Genomic DNA, 23852 nt, shown 5'->3' on the forward strand with positions numbered 1-23852 from the left:
ATGACACTGGGAAAAGGGAGAGGACGCTGGGAAAAGGGAGATGACACTGGGGAAGGTGGGAAAAGGGTGCCAGGCCCTCGCAGCAGACATTTTGTTTCCCCTCTGAACTCTGAGGGCTTCAGAAAGCGTTTCCTCCTCTCTTCCTGTTCCCAGCAACAGCCTTTCCATCCAGAGGGTAACACAAACCTCACGCCCTTTCCAGAATCCCGACGGAAAGGGGACTGACAAGGCAGGACAACGATCTGCTGCCAGATAACGATACACGTGGGGGTTTTGGGGTTGTTTTTCCCGTTTTTTTTCCCCCCCAATCTTATAAAGGCTGCATTGACCGTGCGCTGCCGGAGCAGCCCGGGCTCCGCGAACGCGCTCTCGGCAGTAGCCGGCGCGCTCGGCGGCGTTTTAATTTATTAACTGCAAACCTAAAAGCTCAGGAAAATCGACACCTGGGCTGAGGAGAGGAAGCTGCCTTTGTCCCAGTTTGTTCCTCATCCTCAAATCACAGGCAGAAACGTGAAAGACCTTTTGTCCATAAATCTCCCAAGTCTTAATAAAAAGGGTGAGAGCTAAAAAATAATAATAAAAAAAAAAAAAAACCCACAACCACCAACCCACAAAACCTGATACTACCATAAAAAAAGGGAAAAAAATAAAAAAAAAGAAACTTGGAAGCCTCTGGCTTTCCTTTCCTCCTGATTAAATGCAGATCACAAGAGGTTTTTATGGGAGGTAGAGACGTTTTTCAGTGCATCTGGTCCCCAGTATTAATCTTGCAGTCACGCTGGATTAATGGGAAGCATTTTCCGAGCTGGCCGGGGCTGCACGCCGCATACCTGCGATGATGACGGAGTCGGTTCGAGCGGGGCCGAATTTCAATGTCATCTCATGCTTGTGTTTATGAACCGCCAGGTGGTCCTCGTTTGTGAACCTCTGAAACGAAACAATTTGGGAAACGGTGAATAAAAAGTGCGTTTTGGGTTTTTACGGATCCATCCCGCAGCGGGGAGGGGGGGAGCGGCTGGAAGGCGGCCGCCGCCGAGCGTTAAGCGAAACCAGAGCGGGGCAGACTGGGCGAGAAGCGGCGTGTGGACGCGTTGCTCGGAATGAAAAAGTCATTACGTGGGGCTGCTGGGAATAAATAGTTTTAATAATTATTTTTTTATTAGTTTTTTTTTTTTTTTTTGAAGCAGCAGGGCCACGCGACCGATCCGGGGAATGTAAATCCGCCGCTTTCTCGCTGGGTAATGGAGGGATGAATTAGAGTAATAACTCTAATTATTAGGGTTAGGGGTCAGGCAACTTTTTTGGGATGGTGGGTGACAGAGGTGGCACCCGCTCCGGTGATTACGGAGCCGGGTGCCCACCATCCCTGCCCGTGGCACGGCCACTGCCGAACCGGGGTGGGGAAAAGGTGTTTCGTGTGCCATAAAGGCTCCGTCTGGAATTCCACCTGCAGGAGAACTGCAGGATAAAATCCCATCCATGATGGCTTTAGGGGATGCGTTGGGTTGGGGGGTGCTCGTGTGCCATAAAGATATTGTCTGGAATTCCACCTGCAGGAGAACTGCAGGATAAAATCCCACCCGTGACAGCTTTAGGGATGCGTTGGGGAGGTGGGGGGCTGGTGTGCCATAAAGATGCCACCCAGAATTCCACCTGCAGGATAAAATCCCATCCGTGATGGCTTTAGGGAAGCGCTGGAGGGGGAGCTCATGTGCCATATAGTCTGGAATTCCACCTGCAGGATAAAATCCCACCCGTGATGGCTTTATGGATGTGCTGCGTGGAAGGGCTGGTACATAAAGATGTCATCTGGAATTCCAACTGTGGGAGAACTGCTGGATAAAAACCCACCCGTGACAGCTTTAGGGATGCAATGGGTGCAGGGAGCTCGTGTGCCATAAAGACACCGTCTGGAATTCCAACTGCGGGAGAACTGCAGGATAAAATCCCACCCGTGACGGCTTTAGGGATGTGCTGCGTGGAGGGGCTGGCACACAAAGATGCCGCCTGGAATTCCACCTGCAGGATAAAAACCCACCCGTGACGGCTTTGGGGATGTGTTGGGTGGGTGGGGGGCCCATGTGCCATAAAGATGCCCTCCGGACTTCCTACTGCAGGATAAAATCCCACCTGTGACGGCTTTGGGGATGCGCTGGGTGGGTGGGGGCTCACGTGCCCCCCACCAGCAGGGTGGCAGGACTGGGTGCACGGGGCCACCGCGACAGCCGGACAAAGGGCAGCGCCGCCCGTCGCGGAGCTGCAACCCCAACCCTGAGACGGAGCAAAGCTCCGGAGGGGGGGAGGAAGAAGAGGAAGAAGAGGCAGGGATGGGGTTAAAGCAAACAACCATAAAGCCCCGAGGATGGATTGGCCTCTCCTAATAGACTGCGACAAAGCGGGCACCGAGGGCACCGCTGGCCGCTCCGCAGGATTTTTCCGCAGCCAGGAGCCGCGCCGCTGCGTCGCAGCCGAGAGTTTGGGCCCTTTTCCCCCTTCCCTTTTTCCCTCGCTCCTTAAAACCCGCAAACAAGCCAACCCAACGCCACCTGTTCCCGGGAATTAGCTCAAACGTGACCCTCCGGCTTCGCTCGCTCTTCCCGACACTTAGTTCCGACTCTATTTTTTTGTAAAAAACGACCAAAGCTGCGCCCGTGCGGCGATGGGGGGGGGACACGACAGCAGAGGCATCCGGGGGGGGATGAGACGCCGGGAGCATCCGCACACATCCCATCCATCTTCCCCTTCGGAGCAATACGCAGTGTATTATGCAAAGCGTTCTTTGACTGCGTTCTATCGCAGGGTGTTTTTTGCTGGTGACTCAAATGAAAAGAAATTTTAAAAAGAGAAATTAAAAAAAAAAAAAGAAATTAAAAAAAAAAAAAAAGAAATTAAAAAAAGAAATTAAAAAAAGAAATTAAAACAAAAGACATTAAAAAAGAAATTAGAAAAAGAAATTAAAAAAGAAATTAAGAAATTAAAAAAAAGAAATTTAAAAAAAGAAATTAAAAAAAAAGAAATTAAAAGCTGGTGGGTCTGAACACATTTGGAGGGAGAAAACCAAAGAGGTTTTTGCCTTCCACCGTAACTCCGGCCGCACGTGCTCCGGTTTTCCCAACCGCCGCGGGATGTGGTCCGTAACTAAACCTTCACTAAAATTTCTCCAAGATTTTGCTAAAGATTTGCATGTTCCCAGGTTTTATTTCCCCCCCCGCAGCTTCCGAAATCCCTCAGCCCCACCAAACGGCGTTGGGAATCTCGGCGACGCCAAAACGGCCCCGAACAAAGGAGAAGGCAGCGAACCGCCGCCGTTTTCCGACAAAATTCCCGGCGGCGTTTCGCGGCGCACCATAGAGCACCGGCAGAAAGGTGGGGGGATACTGGGGAGAAAGGGTGGGCACCGGCACCTCGGCACGTTTCTGGCCCCAAACCGGCGCGGCGCGGCGGCGGTAGCCGGGGGAAATAGGTGGGTGATGGAAAGTGGAGAAAAATAAATCCGTTTTTTTGTGAGGACAGAGGAGCGGGCGGCTCCGGATGAATATTTAGCAGTCAGGCGGCCGCTGCTGAACACACAGAGGCAGGAGGGGGCAAAAAAAAAAGGAAAAGGAAGAAAATTCCCAATTCTCTGACTCGGTTTTGTGCCGGGGAAAGGTTTTAGGTCAATGAGGGAAGCAGCAAGAGGACGAGGTAGGGAACGGGGTCACATTTCTCTCCCCATCAGCTCCACAATTCCCTCTGAATTTATTTGAATCTTTCATTTTTGCTCCATTGCAAGATTTTTTTTTTTTTTTTTTTTGCATTTTTTTTTCCCCTTCCCAGGGCACTTTTCCTGCTTTCGGTGCCGTTACGGCTCTATTTACCATCTTTATGTGGTCCCGGCAGCTCGGGAGCTCTTTCTGGGCGCAGAAACGCTCGCAGACACAATATATCTTTCGACACACATTTCCAAACGCCGAAACCCAGAGGCTGAGTCTGGCGCTCCGGTTCTAAATCATGTCGTTTTACACAGAGAAGAAAGCGGGGAGGGGGGAGAAAGGAGGAGGGGGGAGAAAGGAGGGGGGGGGGGGGAAGAGGAGGGAGGGGAGGGAAAAAAAAAAAAAAAAGGAAAAAAAAAAAAAAGGGAATGAGTTAAAGCCACAGCACCGGCTTTAATATTTAATCTCCTTCCATCAGCAGCTGACACGCAGCGGTGTTATTTCAGCCTGCCATTTTGCGGGGTGTCCGAATTAAAAAGAAGATGTAGGCTGTAAAATCCGTGGGGCGAGGGACAGGCACCGGGATAACGCCGCCGCTGCCGCCCCCGCGCCGCGCATCGGCCCCCGACCCTCCGCTGCCGGCGTAAAACCAGAGCTCCAGCAGCGCACGCACCCCCAGTTCTGCTTGATTCCTCCCCCTTCCCGGGACAGCCCTCCAGCCCAGGGGATGGAATTCGGGGTGTGGGTGGACACGGGGCTGAGTTTCTTTATCCCAGAGACTTTTTGGAGAAATGAGGTTTGGGGCAGATCCGCTGGCCAGTCCCGCATTCTTTCCTCAACAGGCTGTGACAGCTCGATGGATAAATGTGCTCATTTAAAAATCTTTATTTAATAGGACACAATACTTCCAGCTGGATCAAGGCACCATCTCCATCAGAGCCAGGGAATAAACACAGCGGGCTGAAGCCCGGATCTTTAGTCAGAAGGAGATTATTTATTTTTTTTTTCTATCGGTTTAATAAGTGCAACACGAAAACCGAGGGGTTGCTCGGGGTTTTTCCTCGCTTTTGTAAAACCTGGGACTGCCTTTGATGCAAAAGGAGGGTCAGGCGAGCGCCGAAGCCGCCGCATCCAGCCCCGCGGCCGGGCAGGAGCCCAGGCACTCGCTGGCTCTGCCGGCGGCTCCGGCGCTCGAGCCGCACGGCTGTTTTTTAACCTTGACAGTAATTTTCAAAGAACATAAACTCCGGCTGCGAACCGAGCCGGTCACCCGGCCAAAATCCGGTTTTAATATAGAGAGGGTGTAGGCTGCACCAGCACCAACGGCTCCACGGGCACACGCTTGTGTAAAAGAGGCTTTTCCTTGCCCCAAAACCCAAGCCCTGGTACGACCTCAGCGGATTTGAACGGGGTGAGGAGCCAAACCTGTCTCCAAGCTCCTGACACGGCTGAATTAACGCGGTGTCACTAACACGTGGAAGCTGAAGCGCTGCTCCAACCTTAACTCCAGCGCAGCGGCGCGTTATTCCGCCCACGGACACCACGGTGAAACACCTGGATACCAGGGGAAACAAAAGAAATCAGCACGTGTCTCGCACTGCCTAAGCCCTCCGGTGTGGATGAGCTGAGCCCGAACCCACCAGCTCCAAAAGGAGCCACAACAGGATTCGATCCCAAAACCTGAGGGGTTTCACTCCGTGGTGGTGCGACCGGCGCTGGGCGAGGGGGCCGGGCGCTGTCCTGGGGTTCACCCCGCTCTCCTGGTGCCACCTTGGGTGAGGGGCAGCTGTGCCCTTTGTTTGGGGGCACCAACGCAAGCCGGGACACGGCGGCGTGCCGAGAGCGCGGCCAACGCCACGGGGAGACGCCGGACCCCCCGCACGCGTCCCAGCCCACCCGGCGCCCGAGGCAGCGCATCCTTCCCCGCGCTTCCCGGCCACGGCAGCCCCGCTGCCTACGCCCTGTCCATCCATCTTGCCATGACAGGGCTCCGATGGATTTCTAGGCGCGTGGCAGGCTCCATAGATATCCCCCGTTGGCTCGGCACGGCCGCGGAGGTAACTAATGCGGGGTCACGGGTGCCCCCGAGGGCTGGGTGCCCAAAGGTTAGCTGTTACGGCGGTGAGTGATGTGACCCCCCAGTTCTCCCGCCGATCTGGGCTCCATCTCACCCATTTCCCATCTGAGCAATGACGACGATAATTCCCTCCCTCGCGGAGAGGCTGTAAGGATTAATTCGCTAATGTGCATAAAGTGCCCAGATACTGGAGTGATTCATGGATTTTAAAGGCCGGGGGGACCATTACAATTATCTGCCCGGGACCACGTGAATCCCCAGATGGGCCCATTTCCATCGGAAAAGAGGAGTCACCGCGGAGACAACGCCGCAAAGACTTGTTGGTTTGAACCAACGCCACGACAGCGCGGCGGCGGCGGCTTGTTTTCACGCGGACAAGATGGAATCTGGGAAAGATTTCGGACCCGTTCCCTCTCGGAGGGTTCCCCGTCAGGCTGCGCCGACCGTGCCAGGTTTCAGAAGAGCTCGGAGCCCGGTCGCTCCCACTTTGGAAAACTCGTGGCTATGGTTTTTGGAGGTAGCCAAAGCAGCGAGTCCACGCGGCGGCGGTACCGAGCGCTTCTGGAAAGCTGGTTTCAGCGGGAGAGGGTGGGAAGAGCGAGCACCTCGGCGAGCCTGAGCGAGGACAAACGAGAAGAGGAGTGAGGGTTTGGGAGCCATCAGCTCCAGAACAAAGAAAACTGAATAAATCCCGAGCACAAAGCCTTCGGCAGGAGGGGGGAGTGGGCGCTCGGTTACGCGCCCGCTGCCCTTCCCGAATTGGAGGCAGTTGGAAAAGCTGATTTCTACTCGCTCAGGTCCTGTGGAAATCAGAAAGGCCCCGGGCAGCTCAACCGCTCCGGAGAGGAGCGGGTTTGGATACGTTTTGTGCGATGCCCCCCTGCATCCCCCCCAAAAACTGCATCAAGATTAAACCTTAAAATGTTATTTTTGGCTCAGGCAACTCCAGGGACTCATGTGGCTGTGCCTTTTACTTTAAAAATCCACTTACATCCTGCCCTGTGATTAATTCACGTTCCTTTCCTTGGAAAAAAAAAAAAAGGAAAGAATAAGAATAATAAGCAGAAACTTCAGCCTGTTCAGGGGCAGCACTCAGTGCTGGTGTCAGGAAGCCACCACCAAACTGCCAAAACAGCACTTTGTTTGGGACAAACATTGTGCAAACCACAAAAACGTGCCTTTTTTTTCTTTTTTTTTTGTGCTGAGAGAGAAACATCTGCCTTCAGATTTTGGTTTTTTTTCTGGGGGATGGCACGTTTTGGGTTTAAGGTGGTTATCCCAGACCAGCGCTGCGCAGCAGCATCTTCTCCGTGTCGTATAATCCACCTCCGCGCCGGCCTTCTCCCGTCTGCACGCGCCGAGGGAGAGGAGCCACAAGGTGAAGATGCCAAGGCATGAAGCAGGACACTGGTTTCTCCCAGATCAGCAACTGGGAGGTGACAATGAGTTATGTTTTATACAAAGCAGCGCGTCCCGGGCCGGAGGGAGCAGATTTTTACAGGCAGCTCAGTATTTGGGTCCGACCAAACCACCTGGCAATTAATGGTGAGATACTCAGGTGGCTCCACAAACTTCCCTGCAATTTAAACAAAGGGTTAACCAGGTTCTGGAGCCCCTTCCCGGTTTCTCCTTGGCCAGAAGGGCAGAGCATTTAACTGGGAGTAGGTAAATAATTTAATTTACATTTCTATAGCTTCGCTTATCCCAAAGGGCTTCTCATACACATGCCCCTCCACCGAAATGCAGGTGTTTCAGCAGGGGGGAAGGCAGCAGCCATCTGGCCTACCCGGTGAGGAGGGAAGCGTTGGCCAAGGACGTACGGGGCAAACTCTTTAATAAACTCTGGGTTCAACTTTTTCTTTTTTTTTTTTAATTTTAATAACATCTCATACGGCAGGCGCAGTTTCTTCATCTCCAGCGCACCTGAGTTGAGCATCGGCACGTCTGGGTGCAGATAAAAAACAACTGCCCACCCTTCGGAGTGGCCAGCAGCTGACCTGCTTGGCCAGGACGGTGTTCATCCCGGTGGGATTTAACCTGGGTTGGACACCGGGTGCTTTAGCTACCAAACCCAACCCTCCAGCTCCCGAGGAATTTCCCTGCAGCACACCGAAGGCCCACGAACCAACCTTCTCTCCTTAAAAAAGGGGCACAGCAGATGGTGGAGATGGTTTATGGAGCACCTGGGAGGGAAGCGAGCCCCTTGTTTTGCCTAAATTACCCCCAGCCCCACAGATGAGGAGCCCTCCGTGCCTCGTCGGCACAGCTCCTCCGGGATAGCCACTGGAATTACAGCCCAAACCTCGGGATGCAAACCTAAGCTGGGAAGATCAGGCTCCTAAATCTCTTAACGGGTCTACGTGAGGTGGGAGAGACACCGACCCCCTTTCCTCTGCTCGTGGGGGACGGAGACCTCGAGGAATCCACCCGCTCCTCCCGAGCTCTCCGTGCGGAGGCATCGGCTGCTCCATCCCATCGGCAGCAGACAGATCTCCGCGGCGACCCGCGAGCCGCACAGCGAACGCAATAATTATTTACCTCCACACGGTGGAGCGTTTTTAGCCTCGTTTCGCTGAAAAGTGAAGGTTATTAAAGCCCACGTATTAATTACCGCTGCCACAGAACTTCCGAGGAGAGGCGCAGCGGTAATTAACGGAGGTGAGCGAGGGGGTGGAGTTGCGGAGCGTCAGCGACTCCGCGGCTTGTGCCTACGGATCTGCGGCTGCCCCACGGGAACCCCCGGATAGCTCCAGCGTGGATGTGAATCATTATTACGTCCCCGCCTCGAATCCCAGCAGCACGGCAGGTTTGCAGCGTGACCTTGGGCAAAGCCATCAATCCTCTCCCTACCTACCCAGACAGAGCAAATAAAAAGGGAAAAGGCGCCATACTTCACAGGGGCGTTAGGAGAGGAAGCCGACCGCGCCGGCAAGAAGCGGGAGCCGTGCGAGAGGCACTGCAGGGAAAAGAGGGAAAAAAAAAAAAACCAAACCCACACAAACCACATTAACAAAGGCAATTACAGCTGCGTTTCCCCAACCGTATTCCAAGCGCGGGGTGATTCATTAGGAGCTCAGCATCTCCTCCTGCCACAAGAGCCGGGGAATTAGAGCCGCAGGAAAAGGGGCAGAGGGATGGTGGAGGGCAGGGAGCTCGGGCATCTCCTCCCATCACAAGAGCCGGGGAATTAGGGCGGCAGGAAAAGGGGCAGAGGGATGGCAGAGGGTAGGGAGCTCGGGCATCTCCTCCTGCCACAAGAGCCAGGGAATTAGAGCCGCAGGAAAAGGGGGAGAGGGACGGCGGAGGGCAGAGAGCTCGGGCATCTCCTCCCGTCACAAAAGCTGGGGAATTAGAGCCGCAGGAAAAGGGGCAGAGGGCATGGAGCTCAGGCATCGCCTCCTGTCACAAGAGCCGTGGAATTAGAGCAGCAGGAAAAGGGGCAGAGGGATGGCGGAGGGCAGAGAGCTCGGGCATCTCCTCCCATCACAAGAGCCGAGGAATTAGGGCGGCAGGAAAAGGGGCAGAGGGATGGCAGAGGGCACGGAGCTCGGGCATCTCCTCCATCACAAGAGCCGGGGAATTAGAGCAGCAGGAAAAGGGGCAGAGGGATGGCAGAGGGCACGGAGCTCGGGCTAAGTGGAATTCCTGCCCTGCCCTACCGCAGAGAGCTGCTCCGGCCGAGGCGTTTAGGAAGTTATGTGGCATCGCGGGAGGAAGAGGGTGAATTACGCAGCCGGGCTTCGCTCTCGTGCAACGTGGAGAAAGAATCGTGAGTCCCTGGTGCTGGGGGTAGAGAGGAAAGGGTTAAAAAAAAAAAAAAAGAGGAAAAAAATATAAATTCCCCCCCTCCAAAGACCAAAGATCTACCACAGAAACCCAATCTGGGCTCCTGCCTCCCCCTGCAAGGCTCTGCTGTTTACCAAATGAGTCACCCTTCCTGCCTCCAACGCTCCGCAGCTCCTGAATGAAAAATCTGGGAGCAAAGACTCTTGCTCCACAGCTCCTGAATAAAAAATCCAGGAGCAAAGACTCTGTCCCGGCAAACAAACAGCACCGGCAGCGAGCCCCGCGCGACGCAGGCATGCGAGAAATAATTTATAGAGTGAAAAGAAAAGAAAAACAGGAAACTCCTTCTCCGCACGCTCCCAGAAACAAGAACGTCCGCGTCAAAATAATTAAATCCGAACTGGAGTCGATTAATTTGTCTGCGGGGCTGAGGATTCGTGCGCTGGGAGGCGGCACCGGGATCTTCAGAAGTCTCTGGACGCTGGCCAAGGCTGTCGGGACGGCGCGGGCGAGGAGAGGCTCTGGCAGCAGGTGCCAGGGCACACGCAGCCCCGGCACCGCCGCGGTACGAAGCCACTCCGGTTTCTCCGCTCGCTGCCAAACGGAGCGCTCGGCCCCGTCGGGAGCCCGGGGTGACAACGGGGAGTCCTGCAGCCCACGGCGGGGACGTCGCCGCGCTCCCCCGGCACGGCAGCGCTGTCGGCGCCGGTGGCGAGCTTAGAAACGTAGGAAAGTGAGGGAAAACTGAGGGTTTGAGCCAGAAGGAATGACCCAAATCCAAGACTCCGATGTCATCCTTGGATCTGGAGATACCCCCGGTGCAGACGTGCCGGAGCAGGGGTCTGCGGACGCGTCCTCGGGCAGCGGAGCTGCCGTGCTCCGGCACGGGACGGTGGGATCTCCCTTTCCATACTTACCCTGGCAAGAGCATAGGAGAAAACCGTGCTGGGAAAGCGGGATTCCAGCAGCGGACTCCGCTCCGGATAGCCGGTCCCCCAACTCCAGCCCAACCCCCTTACGGTTATTTCCAAAGCGGATTCTCCGCCGAGGGAGCGGTTAAATTTGGGCTCATCTAAGAGGTTTGGCAGACCCTCTCTGCCACGCTATTGTTTGAGGGCTGGGAGAAAGCTGAGCCTAAAATAAAAAAAAAAAGTTGGCTCCAATGGAAAAAAGCGTCCGTTGTGCCAACGTGCCGCGGCTTGATGGAGTCGAGGTGACTCAGCCCCGACCTTTGAACAACACCACAATCAGAAAAAGGACACCACGCTCCCCCCATTCAGGTTTTTAATGCACTGGAAGGTTGGTTTCCTTCAATTCGTTTGGAATATTGGGTGGGCGCCCACCCATTCATGGGCTTTATTGCCTGAAAAAAGGGATTTTTTCCATTGTGGACCTGAGCTAGAACCTCTCGTGGGGAAGCTCCAACGGTTTGGAGGGGGCATCCTGGTAAATGGAGACAGAATTCAAGTGGCTTAGAGGTTTTTTCCCCCCTTTAATGTTGGTATTTGCTACTTAGAGGGAATGAGCCATAGGGAAGAGTAGATCCACAAAACCGGAGGTGTGTGAGCACGACTTCCGTACGCTGACGCGGTGTAAAACACCGGGAAAGTAGTTACTGAGGGTTGTAGATGGGGTGTCATCGAGTTGAGACGGACAAAACAGAATCATAGAATCATGGAATGGGTTGGGTGGGAAGGGACCTCAAAGATCATCCAGTTCCAATCCCCCCACCACGGGCAGGGACACCCTCCACTGCACCAGGTTGCCCAAAGCCCCATCCAACCCGGCCTGGCACACTGCCAGGGATGGGGCAGCCACAGCTTCTCTGGGCAACCTGTGCCAGTGCCTCAGCACCCTCAGAGGGAAGAATTTCTTCCTTGGATCCCATCGAAATCTCCCCTCTTCCAGTTTAAAGCCATCGCCCCGTGTCCTGTCACTCCACACCCGTGTCCAAAGCCCCTCTCCAGCTTTCCTGGAGCCCCTTTAGGCACTGGGAGGCTGCGAAATATAGGAGGCAGATGGAGATTTACGGATCCGTGGCCACCTTGAGAAGCGACGGGGGCGTTTCGGAATAAGGGGGATCTTCATCTCTGCGGACAGGCAGGAGTGCTGTGCAGAAGCTCAGCGGAGATGGCTCTGGCCAACCCGGACTTCCATGTACATCCCAGTGCAAGCCATGAAACGAGGAATTCACCAAAGCCCCGCGGTGACTCCCGTCGGGCCAGAACCATCCCTTCCCACCCAGCCTTATTTACAGAGCTCCCAGCTTTATCCTAGGGCACAATTTTCCCCCTACGACTGACCCATCCTCCACCTCCCTCCGTCTTCTGCATTCCACGGAGCCCTTCGCACCAACCTCACCACCACCACGCACCGAAACGCGGCCGGTCTTTGTTCCTCTCCCCACCTTTCTCCCAAAGATTCTGGCCAACCTGCCGAGCCCATTCCTCTTTTTCTCTCCTTACTTTCCAGACACAGACGTGAAACTGAGTCTCAGTGTTTTACAAAGGACCCTGGTCGCCCGTGATAAGTTGTCAGATGTCGGCGCACGGCGGTAATTAAGCTTTTAAGAGGAGATAGGCAGCAGCAGGGAAAAAAAAAAAAATCGGGACGTTTGACTATTTTTGCCTCTTGGAAGAGCCACCTGTTTTATGGTAACAGGTAGATTTATGGGCATATTAACGCGGCGCTGCTGCTCCCACCCTGATGAGGTCCTCAGTGACCCTCTTCTCTCCCGAGATTTATGATTTCTCCGAGCAGACTATGGCAGAAGGGTCTAATTCCCAGCTCTCTGCATGGCTCCAGCCTGCACCCGCAGATCTCCGGCACCGAGGATCTGCATCCTTTCTTTCTCCCCCAAAATCATCCCCAATAGGAAACTGCACGTTCAAAAAGCACCAAGTTTTTCCCCAGCAAGCCGGGTCAGGTTTCCGGGGAAGCGAGTCTTCTCCTCGCCTCCGCTTCCAACCTCCTGCCGTTACAGGGGAGGTTTCGGTTGTCTCCGCACCAGGATTCCGCTCCAGGAACATGCTACCACGCTCCCAGCTATCCTCTGCCTCCTTCATGACCCCGACAAAATCCCTGGGAAAAGCCTTTCCGCATCTGACGCGGGCTCTGCAGCTGCAGCTCGCACCAGCCCGGAGCTGCCGCTCGCTCCTAATTGTTCCCGGCTAATGGCAAACCCTTTCAACGTTCCCCTCCACCTGCAGCCCTTAATAAAAATTAAGTGGATAAACTCCTAAGTGCAAGGAAAAAAAAAAAAATCAGAGCCAAGCGTAACGCCAGCAGCTTTCCCATAAGCTTTTCCCCGCGCCGTTGGATCTACAGCCTTCCTCCCCGGCAAATTGGTTGGAATACCTAAAAACACGTGCAGGAAACACCTCCCGCAGCCCCAGGAACAAAAACTGGGATTGATACCCCAGCGAGGGGGTGAATCAGCGATGTTCCCAGTGCGGAAGCTGGGATGAAGGTGGCGACGGCGACGGAGAGCGCTCGCACCTGCACCTTCGGCTTCCCGGCACGGATCCGGGGACGCGTTGGACGGCGGGTTTGCAGGTGTCCGGGGCTGCCGGAGCAGCGGGGGAAAACGGGAGTCTCGCAGGAAAAAAGCAAGGAAAAGAGTCAGCAAGATATGCACGAGCAAGACGTCGGTGGAACGATCTGCTCCTGACTTTTATGTCCAGCTTGGATCGCTTCAAACCTTCAAATCTGGTTCTTTGAACGTTTATTCTTACAAATGAGCTTTTTTTTTTTGCGACTGAACCGCTCACGTCCCCGTCTGAAGCCCACTTTAAGGGGGGTTTAAGCAGATAAATGTAACAGGTGATGCTCTGAATTCTGGTCAGTTATTCCAGTGACCATAAAACCCTGCCCAAATCCCCCAAAATAACCCCCGAAAATATTAATAAAAATAAACCCCCAAAATAATCCCCTAAAATAAAGCAGCGACCGACGCAGCTACGCGAGACCCGTTTTACCATTTATAAATAACCTGGAGAAGTTCAGAAGCCAAAAAAAATTTAATTTTTAACTGCCCCAAAGCCAGCCTGATCCGACATTTTTGCAAGAACTTCATTTTACGGAACGGTTTAATTCAGCAGGCTTTACTGCTGAGATTAATTTATAGCTTGTTTAGCACCGCTGCAAAACTCTCCCACCCCATCCCCTACGCACACACAATTCTTTATTGTCGAGATGTTTACTCTCAGGGGGAATTTTAGGACTTTAATGTTTTTATTGTTTTAATCCGGCATATAAAAAAAATTATTTGAGCAAAACAGCTGGTACGAGCGCTCGGAAAGTGGCGGAGCAGTTTCTCAGCTCGCGTCGTTAAGCAGGTGTTAAATAAACACGATGCCACGCTCCTCCCGAGATTTACCACCGGGATCTTTTGGGAAGGGGCAGGGAGCTCACGGACCTTTGTCTTCCCACCAACACCCCCAGCACCTGATTTAGCCCAAATTCCTCCAGACTGTCCCACCCACCCAGGGAAGGGGTGACCGTGGCATCACAAAAATCCCCGCTCACTGCCTTCCGTACACAAAGGGGATTTCTGCAGATGGGCCACGTGCCCTCTGCTTTACGCACGGTGAAGACAAAAAAAAAAGCCCCAAAAAGGTTCTTTTTTTTTTTTTTTCTTTCCACCACGCCAAGCCCTTTGTGCGGCTCCAGCATCGCGACCGCGGCGGCGGCAGGATAACGCGCAGCGCATCCATCAGTCCTTTACAAATCTCAACGTTTCCTCCCGGCTTTGCTAGAAATAAATGTACTTATCGTGAGTTTTTTACACCTCAACCCAAGAAATAAACGTATTTATCGTGAGTTTTTTACACCTCAACCCAAGAACTGACTCTTTATAGAAGGTTCACATGCAAAGCAGTAACCACCGAGGGAAGCGTTGGCCAAAAACCCCCTAAAGCTACAAAAAAAAATCAGTTCTACAAACAGCCCCGCTTTCATTCTCAGCTCTTACATGAAATCTTTAGAAAAAACTTGAGATATTACAGCTTAAAGGTTTGTTGTTTGGGTTTTTTTGGGGTTTTTTTCCCCACCTTGCTCTCCGGCGCTGAGATGCTCGGGGGTTGGTTTTCTCCCCACCGAACGCGTAAGGACCCGGCATCTCCCGCTCGCCGGTGCTCCGGCATCACCGCGGCGGCCGGCAGCGCCGCAGCCATCACCCGTGCGCTGCTCTGCGCCAGCAGCAGTGCCGCAGAGGGGCGGAGCGGCCTCCGCCATCCGACGGTGCCCATCTCCGGCCCGGCCAGCATCCTTGGGAGGACAAAAAAAAAAGAGGATTTTAGCTGCTTTTCCAATTATTCAATCGTTCCCAGCTGCCTCCTCGCGTCTCTGCAAAGCTCCGTTGTGTCTGTCTGGGACACAAAGCAAACGGGGGAAGTGGGCTCAGTAAAAAATTTTTTAAAATTCCCCTGGTTATTTAGATATTGAAATAAAACCAGCTCACAGGTTTGTTGGTTGCTAATAACTCCGTGGATTTGCTGAAGGAAAACCCAAAGCAGCCGTTTCTGCTGGGGAAGGAGGTGGGAGCCCCACGCAGAGTCCCCCCAACTGGTTTTTTTTTTTTCCTTAAGCGGCAACTCGGCTGGATTTTCCGCAAGAATTTTATGGAAAATCCTGTGAACTCACGCACCTTTTTGAAAATGCAACGATAACGAGGCCTTTGCCAAAACTGCAGCCGCACTCAGGGAATAAGTTATCTGTTCTCTCGGGAATTTCTCAGGGATGAGCAGGCAGGTGGCAAGCGAGGCTTTGAATGAGAAAAAGAAGGAAAAAAACCAAACCCAAACAGCCTGGTTTGAACACAAGGAAATATTTTACTGGCTGAGAAAAAACACGGAGCTCAAAAAAGGCAGGAAAAATTCAAATTTATTTTTGAACCCATTTCTTTGATTTCTCTTTCTCGGTTCCTAAACCTTCCTCCTCTCCCTAAACCCTCCCAGCTCGGCGCCCTGTTTCTCTGCCGCTCGGCGCGGGACGGCGGCTGCCACGCGGCACGGGTGAAAACCAGGTTTGGCAGTTTGACCTTTTTTTGGCAGTTTTCACGGGTTTGGCCAGAGGAGCACGTGGCCACCGGCAGCTTTCTGCTCCTCTTAAGCTCAAGACGAGCCTTTAGATCAGCCTAATTTCCAAATTAATAAAAGAGCCCGGCTCAATTTACGGCTTCGCGCCAGGAGCAGGCGCGGTTTGCGGTTTTGAGGTGAGGACTGGGCTGAGATGAGCTCGTTCCACACCTGCGAAACTGCCTTAAATCAAAAAAGAGAAGGAACCGTTCCCCGCGAGCGCACGGCCGTGTTCCTTCGGGGGGGGATTTCTGCAGCCCTGAGCGTTTTCCCAGGAAAGGGGAAACCCTCCGTCCTGTTCCCCTTCCCCACCGCTGCAGGGAGTGGAAATTATCCCATGATGTGGGGACACGAGGATACAGCTTGGTTAAAAAATAACCAAAAACCCAACAAAACAGAAATTTCTATCATTCGAAACCTGGCAGTGCCTGCAAACCCGGTGCGATGGGCACGACCCACGGGACGTGCCGGGGGGGTGAGACATGAACCACCGAGCGCCGAGCAAAGGTGCCCTATGGCACCGAGGGGTGCCCTGCCAACCCCGCAGCCCCCGGCGGGGCACGGAGCCCGCTTCTCCTGCGGGAGATGCTCTCCTGCATCCTCGTCCGGAGTTACCGACCGCTGCGGACGTTCCTTCCTGCTGCCTCCCGGTACGTGGCACCCACCAGCCGAAATAACGCGGGACCGCCAGGATGTGCTCATGGCCATATAGATATACATATATAAATATATGACTATTTATGCAAGAACATATCCTGGCATGTGGTTTCTCTCTCTCTAGATATATTTATGGTTGCTGAGTCTGCAAGTCACCCATGGAAACGCAGATGGCTGAGCAGTCCAGCTTTCCCTGGAAATACGGCTCAGCGCCCCGTGGCACCGCTCCGTGCCCTTCCTCCGAAACGAGGAAGGTCAAACCAAGCCTGAAGCGGCTCCGAAGAAAACCTGTGCCGCTGCCCCCGAGCTTTCAGCCCCCCATCTCTCCTGGGGAGACCCGGGAGACCAGGAATGCACCTTCCCCGGTGCCGCGGCTCGGCGGTAGGTGCATTCCGGAGGTGATTTGCGAGCGGTTGAAGAACCCTTTGGGACACGAGGTTGCTCCAAAAGGGCAATGAGATCCATTCCCACCTATTCTATTGCCACGTGAAACAGGTTTACTGGTCGTGTGCCGCCTCACCCGCTCCGTTTTGACGCCCAAATGAACGAGCACGCTAACGAAGGGACGGGAGCGCGTGCCCGACGCGGCGGCCGGCGAGCCAGCGCGGTGCGGCACGGCACGGCTCGGCCTCCGACCGCGGTTTCTCCGACAAGACCCGCATTCAAGGGGGCTGCTGCATATTTTAAGGCGTTATTAGGGATTGTGCAGCCTCGGCACGGCGTCTCGGAAGACGACAGAGGGGGGAAGCACGCAAAGCTGGAGGTGCTATTTCTTCGTTTGAATTGCTGCGGCTGCCAATACGGGTACGAAACCCTAACGAGGGCTTTAATTCCAGAACAGGCATTCGGCGGAACAGAAATGTGAAAGCTATTGGCAAACCTCCCTGCATCTCCAGAGCAAGAAGCCAAATCATAGAATCATGGAATGGTTTGGGTTGGAAAGGACCTCAAAGATCACCCAGTTCCAACCCCCCTGCCATGGGCAGGGACACCCTCCACCACACCAGGTTGCCCAAACCCCATCCAACCTGGCCTTGGGACACTGCCAGGGATGGGGCAGCCACAGCTTCTCTGGGCAACCTGTGCCAGGGCCTCAGCACCCTCAGAGGGAAGAATTTCTTCCTTAGATCTAATCTAAAAGGAAGAAATTTTTCAAAATCATAGCCCAGACGCTTCTGAGCAAATCCAAACTGGGAAGGAGCTAGCATGAGTTGAAGTCCCTTATCTCCTCTACGTCCACGTTAAATCAATTGGTGCTCACTTGCCCAAACTTCTCACAAAGAAAACCCCACGGATCGATCCCATCAGCCAGACCTGGGAGGTTTCTAGCGAAACGTGCAGCACAGCCTCATCAAGCACGTCCACTGCAGCTTCCCAAGACCTTTTCCCAGCCAAATTCCAGCACTGCACGAGCAGGAGGAGGACGTAAAATACATGTCATAACAGTTTCTGGATAAATTTTGTTCCGATGCCTGCCCTTCTAAGCAGCCCCCTCCCAGAACGGCCTGGGGGGGATGTCCCAGCTGGTGGCTGTCCCTGCAGAGGAGGGGAAAACGCTGCTCTGGCACCCTCAGCCCTTCACACGTGGCTGCAGAAGGGAGAGCAGCTCCGGCAGCTCCCACGAGGAAGAAGAGGGAGGGTGAGTAACGCTGCGTGCACGTAGCATCGCAGAGTTTCACCTACAAACATTCCCAATTTCCAGGGTATGTTGCTTTCTCCCTAGTCTTCCTTAAAAAAAACCACAACCCTATACAAGAACGTATCACCCCAACAGATGAGGCCGAAGATCTCCCAGGTCTCCGCATCCTGCTACGAGCATTCCCGATGACAACGGCTGTGCCGAGAAGGTGTTCGGCAGCGGGGTTAAAGCCAGGAAGCTTATTCACCTGCAAAAGGACAGGAGAGAGCAGGAAAAGCAGTAGGAAAAGGCAGAGGACGCCGTGGAGTCACTGTTGCTCTCCCACTGTTAGTTCCACTTTCGAGCCGGCCACACGCCAACACGGAACTGGGCGTTGCGGCAATCCCCGCGGCACCGCGGCCACCAGCCCAGGGGTTATTTTTAACCAGCAGCATTTCACGTGGGGAACTGGGGAGGGAGCAGGGGCAGGGAGAAAGGCAAAATAGAGGAATTAGCAAGTGCAGGGAAGGGGGCAGGGATGAAAACCAAGCTCTGAGCTGGGTGGGGTGCGCCAGCTCGGTGCCCGGCTTTCCAAAGCGCCCCGAAAGGCTGTCGGCGCGTGCCGGGAACACGGAAGCAGCCACCACGCTGAAAAGCACAACTCCTAATTAATCCCTAATTAGCCAGAGGGGATGCAAACACGTTCTCCTGGGAAGAAACGAGCCGCCGGCGTTGCACGCTATTAAAAGTTGAGTCTCCGGCAGCGGCTCGGGCGGCCGTTTCTTCGCGGAGCCACAGGATTTGCGCAGAGGTCCGGCCAGTCCTGTGGCATCCGGGCTTTTATTTCGGAAAGGGGAATTTGGAAAGCTGTCCAGACCCATTTCCATCTGACAGACAAGAGTCTGCGGCGGTTCAGCACCGCACACGTGCCTCAAATGCAAAGCAGAGTCGGCGTTGGCAGAACTGGCACTGAACCCCAGCCAGAGGAATGATAAAGATTTTAACTTACAGGAAATGCTGCTATTAAATAATATTTAAGTCTTAATTATATTTTAAAACAGCCATTTTATAAAAAAAGAAGTTCTATTATAGTGCTTTTGTAGTTAAAGGTCTGTCAACATTTCCATTTTAAACCTTCATTTCTAGGGGGTTTATAATTTGGTCATAAAAATTCATTCTAGGCTGGAACTTGGCATACAGGGGCTCAGCCTAGGAGCAATATTTTTTATTATCCAATTTGGTTTAAATTGGTTTGGCCGTTTTTAAGTTATAGGAGTGTAAAAAATAAACGTTTACTGGTTTCAGATGCCTTCTCGCGCTTATTATTATTCAAAATTAGCTTTCCCCTCCCCACCTCCCAAAATACCTTCGGCAAGAGGCAGGAGAGATCGCTTTTACTCTGCTGACAACACACGAGTCACAATTCAAATTAATCCACTTCTTTCCACGCCAACAGCCCAAAGAGTTACTACAACCCACCACCACGTTTACACGGGCTCGTTACGCACCGCCAACGTTCAGAGACCGGCGCAGCATCTGCCGTTCTGCGCCCGACGCGCAGGTACCGCAGCCGTCAAGGTTATAATTTTGGAATAAATAATGAACTCTGGAAACCTGCGCTCCCGTAAAACGACAGCAGACCTTTAACCAAGATGTTTCTCTGCAGAATTTTATTTCGGCTGCGGCAGCTTCAAATCAAAAAAAAAGCTGCAGATGTGAAGCGAGCGAGGCGTGCACGGCCAGGAATTCCTCGCCGCCGAGCTTCAGACGGTTCCTTCCATTAAAAACCAGAAAAGAAACTCCAGTTTACGGCTCGGCTCTTCAAACCACTTGGGTGCAGTAGGGACACAACACATACGTGACTTTGCATGCTAACTACAGGCGAGGGTATCTGTGCCCAGGCATAACAAAAGCTCGGAGAAGGATTTTATCCTCGCTCCGTCGTTAGCAGCCGCCATTTTTCACGTTGGCATTTGGCTGGTAGAGGGGGGTGGCAGCCGTGGCTCGACCCCGATGGGGATCGACCCTTTTGGAAGCCTTTACATCACCTGGGGCTACCTGCAAGGGCTGGCAGGCGGATGGGAATTGCTCCCCGGGGGATCCAGCCCTTTGCTCGGGTCCCTCGGTGACACGCGGCATCCGGGGCTGAGAGCCGCTGCCGATCGTGCCACGGAACCCTGGCAAGGGGCAGCTGCGAGTCCTGCTCTTGCCTCGCCACTCTCACCAGCGCCATCCGACCGCGGGGACTGGCATTAGCCACCTCGCCCCACGGAAGCCCTTCTCCTGATTAATAAGGCTCGGATTTCCGACGACACAGCGGCTCCCACCTCGCTAAATCAGCGGGTGTCAGGAGCTTGAATTCTTTAGGAAAAACACCCCGTGCCTGTGGCCAAGTCCAGTCCCACTCAGCTCCCGTGCCAGGACAGTACCAGTTTCTACGGGAGGACAGGGTGTCATAACTCTGCTTAATAACCATTTAAATTCCTGTTTGCCGTACCGGCAGGTAGCCAACTGGCCTGAAGTTTCTCAAAGATTCGAGTTTAATTCCCTGAATCCCTCTGGTTTCCCTTCCTAAGCCTCAGGAACAAAGCCTCGAGAGGAGGCTGTTAAATCAATGCACACGAGTGTGTTTCTCGTATCGAGGCGAATATAGTCACGTCCTGCACACGCGTGGCCCCGGCCGGGCTGCCAACGAGCTTCAGCAGGGCTGAGACATCCCTTTGGATTTTCCTCTGGCAGCAGAGACAGGGAATATTCTTACCTTTCACTTCCCACTGTAACTGGAAGGAAGGGATGGTAACAAAGGAAACCCTAGAATGGAGCAAAAGATGGTTTGTTGGGAAGCCAACGGGCACGGGCGCCTTGTTCCTCCCACCTCTGGGCTGCTCTACCCACCCACCGACTCGCTTCACTAAATTATTCCGCATTTTTCATCACGACAGTTCGGCTTGAACGATTGGTGCCCGCTGAGGACCTTCAGAGACTGGGGCAAGACTTGTTCCTCGTCCTGGCGGACCCGGTGCCTACCTGAAACCAGTACAAAGACACACTGGTATGAAGATACACCAGTACAAAGACACGCCAGTACAAACCATAGCTCAGGCTGCGACAGCGATAACTCCACGGCTGGAAATCCCACGGCAAACTTCCGAGCGGCCATGGCCCCACACATCCTGGGAAGTTTGAACCGTGACAAGGAGAGCTCGCCGCTTCTTGGAAAGAGAAGAGGGTCGTTTTTTCCCCCTCCTCTCGACACCAGGACTCACATAAAAGGAATAATCTATATTCGTTTGGATTATACAAGCTCCCAAACACACCTCAGCTCCGGTTCCACACTGAACCAATCGCAGGAGCCATTTGTTGCCTCGTATATTACAAAGCAATAGAGATTTAAGGGATAATGGTCATGGCGGCAGAGTATACAAAGCAATAAACTGCTTTTGAGGTTGGTTAAATGCCAAGTGATGCTGAGGCCTCGATGCCATAAACATTATTTCTATTATATGACAAGATAAGAGGATACAATAAACCACCAAGAAGAAAAATCATTTTCTGGCCTCGTGAAAGTTCTGGGCTTGGCGTTTCTCGGACACCGCGCGAGCATCACCTCGGTGGCACGGGTTTAAGGGGAATAAATTGTGAAATTAAGGGTGGGTTTAAAAAGCAAACGATTGTTTGAGGAAATGGCCTGTATAACTGTAGTGCCGGAATTAGGGCCCGAGCGATGATTTGTGTCACTTATAAAAAGTGAAATGCCGCGGAGCGGGGAGGCAGGGGTAGGGAGAGTCGTGATCCCGGCAGAATATATCCAATATTATGGCCCCTCCATTAGTTTGGGCAACAGGAGTGGACCAAACAGTTTTATTAATAAAGATGTTCCTCCGTTATGACACTTCATAAAGCCTCAGGCATCCAGCGCTCCCGAAGCCTTCCGGAGAGGAGCAGGAGAGGCAGGACGGTCGGAGAGGGAGGTCTACCCGCCAACCTACGCTCCACGCTGCCAACCTGCCTGCCCAGATCAGCCGTCGGGCACCCCAGAAGGGTTTTACCCTGTTTCATATGGATATAGAGCCAGAGATTGAGCATCTTCCCTCTGCCACCACCAGCTCGTGGTAACGCAGCGGCACCGGAGCATCCGAAGCCCTCGTCTTCCTGCCAGACCTTTGCTCTGGATGCCTTAGCCGGGAGGGCCAAAGTTTTAATTACCTTGCGTTAATGAGTCAGAGCTGCCTCGTTAGGCAGACTGAGTTAACACCTTCCAACTTGAACGGCAACGCTGGAGTCTGCGGCCACCGCGAAGGCTGCCCTTCATCACCCGCCGTGTTTTAAACGGGATTAGAAGATTTTGATAACGATTAGCAGCGCACACCACCCCCAGATGAGTTTCACTTCACACATTCACCAAAAGCCTCACTCCAGGCATTGCTCCTGCAGACATTCCAGAGGCAGGGACCTGCCTCCACCTCTCTCCTCGCCTTCCAGGAGCGGCACGGGGCAGGGGGGACCACATCCCTGCTGGAGAATAGCTCTTCTCCCTCTAGGCAGAGGGAAGGGAGGGGGGTCAGGGAAAAATGTGCCAGCTGCCCTGTTGGAGAAGAACTCAGATCAATGACCTTGGGAAGAATCTTTTTTAAAAGCGGTTTTAGAAGTCAGCTGTGCCACAGCAGACTCGCTGTTGGGAAGCGATCGCGTACGGAATCCAAAAATAACACCCGCTGAAGACCTAGCAACCAAAACATGTTTACTCATCCACTGGAAGCCCACTAGCTGGGATGATACGGGGGGTACAGTAAGATCTGCTCATCTATTTTTGGTGGCTATTCCCTCTTCCCTCTCCTCACTTCCCTGAAAAGTTGGCTTTACATAGAAAAACTTGGTTGCTACGTAGAAACGGTGAAGGAAAAGGAGGAAAAAAGGGCATAGAGCATAAAAGGCGGGGCTGGTACCAGTTACAGAGGGAAAGAAGCAGCTAATGGTTCAAAGAAATTATGCTGGGAAGCAAAATAAATATTTTTGGTGGGTTGGTTTTTTTTTTCCTTTAAACTAAAGGGGGAAAAATCAGCCCATCCCAATTTCCTCCCGATCAAAGCAGTGGGAGCAGCCCACCAAAACCAGAGTGCACCCCTAAACCTGACAGAGCAGGAATCTGCAGGGATAAAAATGCTCTAATGGATCGGGCACGGGATCAAATGTTTAGAAATGAGAGAGAGGAACGGAGACGCTGGAGCCACCGTGGTGGAGGGACACAGTGAGCCAGGCGTTCTCCCAAAAATACTGACCCTGATAACCAAAGAGGCTCAACAGCCCCCGACACCCTCCCATTCAAACAGCTTTTTTCCAAAGGAAAACGCACCCAAAGGTCTTGAAAGAATCAGGAAAAAAAGGCTGAGTCCTGCAAGGAAGTCTCCCCTCTTCTGCCAGCTGGGAAAAAGCTTCCTGTGCCACGAGCAGTAACACGGCGCTGCGTTTGTGTGCCTGGGTGAAAAAAAATCATCAGTTTAGCTTCCAGAGAGCTCCAACCTCTGGATTATACAGACTCTGACGGGAGCTATGGGCACTCAGCACCCATGGGATGGTCAGGATGCTTCTGTAGCAGACCACCCAGAGCTGACTGTCCCTATTTTTGCCTCCTATGCCTGAAGACAAGGGTCTCGATCTTCGGGAATGAGGGGATGAACCGAGATAGGTGCAGCCACCCCTGACCCTTATTAAGGCTTCACTTCAACACCAGTCCACACTGGGATGGGTGTCCCACATTCTGCTGGGATGATCCACGGCGGCTTGTCAAGGGTCAGGGTTCAGCGCCAAAAGGCAGCACGAACCACCGGGGAAAAAACGCGGCACGTGCTTCGGAGCAGGCTCCACCAGCCCCTTGACTTCAAACTGGGATTTATTTTTAATCTTCGAAGCTACCAATCGTGCTGCCCTGCCCAGCTCGTGGCAAC

General features: G+C 53.3%; 1 protein-coding gene across 1 annotated transcript in view; it reads right to left on the bottom strand.

Annotated features, from left to right (window-relative positions):
* LOC104379355 (cyclic AMP-dependent transcription factor ATF-7) overlaps nt 1–23852 on the bottom strand; it is a 68826-nt gene that overhangs the window by 17536 nt on the left and 27438 nt on the right. The window contains exon 3 of the mRNA XM_086630911.1: nt 831–927. Within this exon, the coding sequence (XP_086487037.1) occupies nt 831–927 (97 nt within the window). The remainder of the gene's footprint in view (nt 1–830; nt 928–23852) is intronic.

Source organism: Tauraco erythrolophus, unplaced genomic scaffold (genome assembly GCF_009769465.1).
Source record: "Tauraco erythrolophus isolate bTauEry1 unplaced genomic scaffold, bTauEry1.pri scaffold_60_arrow_ctg1, whole genome shotgun sequence".
In the NCBI taxonomy this organism is placed as follows: domain Eukaryota; kingdom Metazoa; phylum Chordata; class Aves; order Musophagiformes; family Musophagidae; genus Tauraco; species Tauraco erythrolophus.